We start from the raw sequence: 8,956 nt of genomic DNA, 5'->3' as shown, positions 1-8,956 counted from the left end.
AGGACAAGAATTAAGACTCCATCGTCCAAAGTGAAGATAGCTAGGAGATGAACTTCTTCTTATCCCAGAAATATTTTTCATCATTTGTTCGATACGCTGATCCTTTTTTCTTAATTTCTTTCAAGGGTATAGTTAGTTCATTGTTATTGTCATGGTCCACTGTATTCGATTTCCATCCGATAGGTCTTAGGTCAATTCAATTTGATCATTCGTCTTCTATATTCATTAATCTCGTGAATTAATTTAAAATATAATATATAATAGCTAATTACTAAGACTACTTATCACAATCGAATATTTGGATATATCTAATTCGCCAACATCTAAATATAAACGTTACTTTTTTTCCATTAGAATTACAACAAAATAAAAAGGAACTATTATAAATTAATGTTGATATACTTATGTATGTATTTTCATGTCGCTGGAGTATAAATTTTTAAAGCTCTCAGATGAATCTGTGATATTCGATAACGTCGGATATAAAAATAAAAATATTGAAAGAGAATTCAAAGTTTTCAAACGATTCATTATTATTGAATAATAAGTAAGATAATCTCTCAATGCTAAATTTCTTTTAATGAATTGTTTCGTTCAATCTGTAGTAATAGCAGATATTTTAAGTATTGCCATGATTTTTCATTATCATCGTGAATTCTTTGAATTTCTTGATAAATGCCTACGCAAAATATGTATATCACTGATAATTAATACTACTTGATAAAGCTCGCAATACTGAGTTTTCAATGTCTAAAATTTTATAAAAAAAAAAATAAAGAATGACGAATAAACCGATATTTAAAAAATATTTTTGGTTGTCAAATTTATGACAAATTTATATGTCATTATTGTTCTTTAGCTATTTTTTTTCCTTTTTTTTTCCTTTTGATATTAAATAGTAATATTTATAAAATATTAATAATACCGTACTTTCTAAACAGACAAAATTTACATCTTACACATATAACTGAGCATCGAGTAAAATACATTTATTTATTTGACAGACACATTTCGATGTAAAAAAAAAAAAAAGAAAAAAAAGAAAAAAAGAAAAAAAAAGAAAAAACTTCAATTATATTATCTAATTTAAATATAAAATGACAAAATATACGTAACGAATATATAACGATATAGATTACGAAGTAATTTGAAAAAAGTAAGTATATTTAATGGAACATCATTTAAATATAAGTAAAAATACATTATGAGGAATATTTTTAAGGCGACGACGTTTACATGGAAATGAAGAAAAACGATAAAAATAAAAGAAAATAATAAATTCTTGCTAATAATAAAAATAAGAGAAAATAATAAATTCTTGGTTGAAACATTCACATTTAAGTTCTTAATTTTATTGGAGTTATTAGAAATGATATATTATCATTTTGTAAAACACATATGTTAAACTGACTTTGAGGAAACATCTTTAAATATAACACGGGCATGTAAATGAGCAACGTGAGATTCGAGAACGATAGAAGTTTTACAATTTTCGTTACATACGGTACAATAATATTTCGTAAGAGGCATGCCCGGTGCCAAATGATTTTCGATGTGTTTGTTTAAAAGGTCAGAATTAACGAAATGTCTTTGACACTCGTTACATTGATAATCCCCGAAATCTAAATATTCGGCTAAATGTTTCTTTAAATGTACTTCTTTTTCAAATTTGACAGCACATATTGGACATGAGATATTACATTTTTCCAAACTGACAAAAGAGGAAGTAGGACCGTGTACAATTACTACTGGTTCTTTATCAACAATCATTAACTTATCGTTATCAACGATATTATTAATATTTAAGTCCGTATTAGAATATTTATAGGAAAAGGAAACGACTTGTCGCTCTTCCACGTCACTATGAAGGTGATTTTGATGATATAAGAACGAAATATCAGACATTAAAATTTCGCCACAAATACCACACTTGTGTCCGATCATCAATTTATTATCGTTATGAGTTAGATCAATGTGTTCGCTTAATATTGACAACGTACAACATTTTCTGGGACATTTCAAGCACAAATAATTGCCACGATTGGAATAATATTCAACGTGTATCATAAGTTCCGCTATGCTGTAGAATTCGATATTACATTTGGAACATATGTAAGACTTATTCATTTTATTATAATGCATAGAGTTCAATGCGAGATTTGAAATCGACGATTCTATATGTTCTTTATTCGAATGTACGTGCAACTTATGTGCATGAAAATATGGTTCAATTGCAAAACCTTCGTAACAAATCGAACATTTATATTTGTAAGACGTTGAATTATTTCTAGGATAATGGAACAGTTTGTTATGACGATGTACCATGTTCAATCCGTGGAATATATTACCACAAAATGTACATGGGAATATATGACCTTTATAATAATACATAGAATGTAACTGATAACGTTCAAAGGTATTAAAAGATAGTCCGCAAATATTGCAGACCATTGGTAAAGATGAATTAATTCCACCGTTGGAAACTTTCAAAAATTCCGTCACTCTTATATTGTTTATAGTTATTGTACTTGCATGATAATGCAATTCGTGTATACGAAGATTGTTTTCAGTACGAAAGCCTTGATTACAGAATTGACAATGCAACGTGTATAAACTACAGATGGCAGAATTGTGAGTAGTATTATTGTGTGTCTTCAATATTTTTTTCTTTGAAAAGAATAATCCACATATTTCACAGAAATTATTGAAGGAGTGATCATAGGTACGTATATGTTGGAACAAATTTTCTGGCTTTTGAAATTGTGTCCCACAAATCGAACATGGATATTTCTGCTTATTCACTGTACCATCTATTCCCGATTTAGTTATCTCATTATTATAATTATCATCCGGTTGTATCACATTTGTATGCAATATCAGATCAATTTGCCGATCCTCGTTACAAATGGTAGATTCGCCGGCAACGGACGGAGTATCCGGTATTGGTTCTTCTATCGAGTCATTATTTCTAGAATGAGAAACTTCGGTATTATTACTTTCGAATGGTTTCGTTAATTCAACAGAGACTGCCTGATCTGGTTGCCGATCATTTACCTTTCCAAGTACAACGACATTATTCTCTTTGCTTTCGTTAACTCGATTTGTCAGATTCTCAATGCTACTTACGTGTAAATATTCCTTTGGCTTTTTCCGATTACTATCATCGATCTCTTGATGTTCCATTTTTCTTTCCTTTCGATCCTTTTGATGTTCCGTTGATTGTGACCGCAGTAAGATTTTTAACGCAGTTCTCTTGCACTTGTATCTTTTTACATTGGAATGACATTTCATATTTTTACTCGAAAGAGGACGATCGTTTTTCGATAACGTTATTCTAATACAATGTAGAAGCAAATGTTGTTTCAATGATAATCGACTACTGAAGAATTGATAACAAACGCAACATTTGCATACCCACATGTCGTGTTCTCGTAAATAATGTTTCAATAAAAGACGTTTCGAGGCATATCGTGCTCGGCATATGCTTGACATATACGCCGTATGACATTTCTTCATGTGTTTCTTCAAATGTCTCTCTGTGGTCAATAACATATCACAAATTGTACAAGGAAAAGTTTTATCGCTGGCATTGGTCGTTGCATTTTCATTAATTCCCGAAACAATCAATTCCTTTTTTATTTCTGGCAACTTTATCAAAGACACTTTTACTTCCTTCAATTCAACAATAGCATTCGCTGATTGTTTATTTTCAATTTCTTTAAAAGAATACGATTCCTTCTGGGGCGATGAGTTTTTGGGATTCGTAAGATTTCCTTTCTTTAAAGATTCGTTCTTTCTTAGATCAAGATTGACTTTTTTGAGTAACGTTCGACGTCGACCAGAACGCTTCTTGCGTCTCGACCTAAATTTGCTAGAACGCTTCGCATTTAACGTGACAGATGAGCTTGATTTACTATTAGTAATTCGTTTTCTAATTTTTACAGGCGGAGATCTTACGGAAGAATCATTTTTAACAAAATCTTTAGAATTATTACTTCGTGAAAAAGTGTTTTTGGAAGGTGACTCGTTACTATTACTTTTCCGTTGTGAGAATCTACGTTTACGAAATATACGATTAACCGGTTGTAAAATCTGAGAAGACGACGTAGCAAATTTTGAAGAATTCGAAGTCGATCTTGTGGACAATTTATCATCGCATCTTATCAACGAAATGGTACATTTCTTACACATACTTAAAAGTTTTCTTACTTTATTACCGCTTTGATCATTTTTACGTACGATCGTCGATGGCTCACTATTATTTACTTCCATAGAATTATTTAAAGATCGCAATGCGTAACGCTTACCATTAATATTATTACTATTATTAGTATGTTTATTACTATTACGATTACTATTATATAGAAAAGATTTTTCAAGGTAGTCGTCGTCATTAGATAGACAAGAAATTCCTAAAAGAGCTTTCATCATGTTAGAATCGACGTGTATTTTAACAAATGGCTGCTTTTGTAATCTATTATCATTTGACTTTTCACTTGTTCGAGGTACACTGGCAACTATTTTATCCGTCGACGATTTGCCCGCTTCAACATCCATCCATTCATTCTCTTGTTTAATTATAGTTAAAACGTTATTAACGTTCGAATTGTTTAAATTTTCAGATGATTTCTTTGCATCTTCTTTATTATGACGTATAATGTATTCCACCATTGTCTTCTGTCGCATTTTCTTCTTCTTTGGCGTACCAGAATATGAAACAGTTGAATGATTTATTGAAAATGAATCGTCTTCGACATTCACTCTTATCTCCTTTCCATGAAGGTGAAATAAATGACTTTGTAAACTTATTTTCCTTTGAAACATTCGTTTGCAAAAATGACAACAATATTTAGAAAATTTTTGCATGTTTTCATCAATCTTTAACCCAATATGAGAGCAAGAATTTGAGAGGCAATTAGAACAAAAATAATTATTTTGTTTGGCATAAAAATTTTTATGACGTTTTAGCTGATTCAAATTGTCATAAGATAAAGAACATATTTCACAATAAATAGCATTCTTCTTTTCCTTTGTTACTCGTATATCTCTTTCTTGTTTTTTATTGAACCTTTTAATATCATTACTTTTTCTTAATGCCTTCTTCTTTTCATCCTTTTCATCGATTACAAGGATATCTTTTTTTTCCTGAATACACTTTATATTTCCAGTTACCGTATGATCCATCGAAGATGACTTCTTTTGGATTTGATTAGTGATTATATTACAGAGGCTCTCAGTCTGAGTACAAATATTTTCTTTTGGGCTGATATTATTCTCAATTATATTAATCGAGTTAATATCGTCAGATTCTATAATGGTTGGCATACAAGTGTCATATGAATCCACATCATTTCTATCACATGGCTCTTGTTTTATCAAGTTTCCTTCTGTGCTAAACTAAAAAGTGGAATTAAGTTAATTTAAAATTTTCAATTTACTTGGAAATCTAATTATTCCTTGCAATATAAATATTATGTATTCTTTTTTCATATATTAGCAAACAAATTCAATGCTGTTAGAAATAAAGACATCATGTAACTATAAACATAAAATCAACTGTACATTAAGCAATAGTTTGTAAAATATCAATTGAAATGAAAGAATGAATAGTTTTAAGCAACTACTATATAAAAGGATGTTATTAATTCAGAATGGAAATGCATGGGACAATGGCCTAAAGCTTATTTTATGTTTGCTCTATGGAAGAATAATAATAGCCAAAAAAGAAAAAGAAGTAGAGTACTCTAAAGCCATAACCAATAAAACTCAACTATATTATTAAATATTACTTACTCTGGTTAAGTCCTTAAAGTCTATATTAGTATTTACAGCATCCAATGATCTTTTGAATTCACGAACTCGAGCCATATTAGGATCTTGAATAAAATTTCACTTTCAAAGATCAATTATTTTATTTGACATTATAGTCTCACTGTATCTTTATCACATAGAAACTTCTAATAAAACACTAAAAAAAAAAAAAAAAGGAAAAATAAAAATGAAAACGAAAATATTTATCGACATATATTCTACTACAAATTACACATTAATAACGTTCTCTTTGGAATATTTTTAATTACCAAAGAAAAAGGAAAATATATGTATATATTATATATGTATATATATCAATTGTACAAATATTTCAAAGAAAGAAACGTACAACTTATGCGTTTGAACAACATATTGAATCTGGTATTTCGATGAGAAATCGTACACAAAATATTTTTTTATATATTACCATATAATAATTTCTCAGCCAGAATTCTACACACACGCGCGAACATACGTACACACAAATGTCTGTGCGTGTGCGTGTGCGTGTGTGTATATATATGTATTAAATAAAATAATTATACAAATGAAAGCATACCTTGTATCTAAAATTTTATTATTTGACTGGAAATCAAGAAGGAATCAGTTATATTAATTACCATCATGCAATGTTGCCACTACCATCGAAAGAAATCGCAACGCCCTCATGTCGGTAACTATTGTAACTTGGCTGTCGAGTATAACGCTTTATTTATAAAAAAAAAAACCTAAATAATAATGCTGAATATATTATCGTAACAAAATTGATTCATTGTCCTTAGAGGACAAATAAGACAAGGAAAAATTATTGTTATATGTTTATCCTTACTACGCGTATGCTCGAGTATATCCTAAAGTTTCTAGGTTATAAATAATAACATACAAAGATTCTTCATTCGTAAAGAAAATGTCGTAGGATAACAACGTGGTACAACCAAATATAAAGAGTGCTAATATAACGAAAGTAATAGTACATTAAGGAAACCATAGAAATGAGTGCTGGTAAGATTAACTATGTTCTTATTGGTCCAAAATTTCTTTACCATTTAAGTTTACGTCCATTATTATTAAGTTTAAGTCCAGATATTATACACATATCATATACACACATATTTTTTATATTTATATCATATTTTAATAATTATATATATATATATGTATGTATATATATTCATGGACAAAATCTACGAATATCCATGGACCAAATAGGTCTATGATCTTCAAATAATCTCTATATCAATAATTCACGTTTTCTACGCTCATATTACCTTTGAAAAAATCAATACTAAGTTTAGTCGAACATATTCGTTAATCTTCAAGCGATAGAATATAATTCATCGTGAATAAATGAATAGGAATAAAAAAGACCAATTATTACTTTGAATTATTAACGAAGAAGTATTTTTGACGTTGTTTGAATTTTTCAATGAAATAAAAATATAATTGGTTAGCCACGAAGCAAAGTTGATAGTAGCTTAAAACAGAGTCGAAGCTTCAACAACAGCGATAACAGTGTTCTGCATCCTGCAATAGCGCATCCACTCTCATTGAGTGACGTTGAAACTTCCGCTGAGCGCTGTCTAAGTTCCCTAAGTAATTAAAACCACTTAACACGATTTCACCTAACTTTCTGATATCGCAACGAGGAATCAGTTTTAAATTGTTTCCAAGGGGAACTCCTGTGGTTGCGAAAACATTATAGTGCCTGGCAACACTGATTTGCAAAATCAAAATGTTATCTTATATTCTGAATACATATATTTAAGATATTTCCTTTGTTAATGTTATTAACTATTACAAGAATATGTTCTTGATAATTATACGATGTTCATTGCAAAAATTCTAGATACTGTTATCAACAGTAATTTGAAATTTTATGTTATAATAATTTAATTAAATTGTATTAATTTAATTATAGTTTAGAAAATGTTTCAATTCGTTATTGTTTATATTGGTTTTTGAATTATTTTAAAATGGGAAATATAAATTCCTAGGATCCAATCGCGTTAGTAATTTGAATGAATGGTCTATATTATATTAAAATTATTACCGCGTTAAACGTCGAAATGATTATTGTCCATACGATTAATAATCTTATCAGCAATATTCTTTTTATGATTTCTAAAAGTTTCCAAACAATTCAATCGGAATAGTACTAACAGCTGATAAGTAATAATCTGGTCGACAATGTAGCTTTCTTTTATAACATCTTAAGATATTTTTAAATCTATAAAAATTATTTAAGCAATTTGATATATAATATAAAATGATACACGCGAATCTGTGAAACTATTAATGTACTTGACAATTGTTAATATTATTACTAACAATAAATTAATGTATACACTGTTTATGACTTTTGTCGTATCGTTATTAAATGTTTCATATATATTTTTCATTATGCACAAGAAATAGAATAAATATAAATTTATTATACGTATGTAAATGTATGGAAAGAGAGAAAAAAAATTATATAATCATTTAATCGAAATTATTTACTAGTGAACAGGCCAAGAAAGGAAATATAAGAGGATAAGATTGGCGGAGTTAGCAAATTTAAAGACGTTACTACGTGAAAGTGCTTTATTCCTTTCAGAGATCGTTCATCGCAGACATCGGCGTCGGGAATGCCGCTCTCAAATTTTTTTTTCTTTTTTTTCTTTTTTTTTTTTTTCTTTTTATACTTATATACTCTAATAAGCGACCCTAATTATCGAGTAAAGTATCGTCTGATATTAAAAAATACGCATGTATATGTACATATACAATTACAACACGCGCCAGGACGGCAGGAATCCTGGTCCAGCGAGACCTTAATAATGATTTTAAAACGAAGGTTGAATGTACAGTATACACATTTACACTTATCATTTCAGCAATAACAATTTTATTGTACGTAGATTGCAAAAATTAAATAAAAAAATGACAATGATACATCGCGTATTGGACGGAAGAGCCCAAAACACTGCGCAGAGGTGTGAGAGAAAATAATAATTTTAAATTCGATCGATCGAGGTGCGATTGCTTTTCATCAAATTTTATCTGATATTCGTTTCTGTCTTTTCTTTCAACCCCCCCCCCCCGTCCGCAAACGTTATCTCATTCCTTTTCCATGTGTTTTTTTTTTTTTTTGCTATGACCTTCC

The 8,956-nt window shown here is 29.4% G+C and overlaps 1 protein-coding gene across 6 annotated transcripts; it reads right to left on the bottom strand.

Annotated features, from left to right (window-relative positions):
- Positions 1-1,188: 1,188 nt before the first annotated feature.
- Positions 1,189-8,120, bottom strand: LOC118439909 (uncharacterized). Of its 6 annotated transcripts, none has more exons than XM_035862178.2 (3): positions 6,371-8,120; positions 5,794-5,968; positions 1,189-5,397 (listed from the first exon to the last, which is right to left on the bottom strand). In XM_035862178.2, exons 2-3 carry the CDS (start codon positions 5,866-5,868, stop codon positions 1,402-1,404), a joined length of 4,071 nt encoding a protein of 1,356 aa, XP_035718071.1. In that variant the 5' UTR covers positions 5,869-5,968; positions 6,371-8,120; the 3' UTR covers positions 1,189-1,401. The 6 variants fall into 6 exon arrangements, with proteins under 6 accessions (XP_035718071.1, XP_085517401.1, XP_035718074.1 ...); XM_085661275.1 differs by having other exon boundaries at positions 6,432-8,120; XM_035862181.2 differs by having other exon boundaries at positions 5,794-5,876; positions 6,371-6,411.
- Positions 8,121-8,956: the final 836 nt, after the last annotated feature.

The sequence above is a fragment of the Vespa mandarinia genome, chromosome 14 (genome assembly GCF_050613455.1).
Source record: "Vespa mandarinia isolate Hongniang chromosome 14, ASM5061345v1, whole genome shotgun sequence".
Lineage (NCBI taxonomy): Eukaryota > Metazoa > Arthropoda > Insecta > Hymenoptera > Vespidae > Vespa > Vespa mandarinia.
This window is presented reverse-complemented; position numbering and strand designations above follow the sequence as displayed.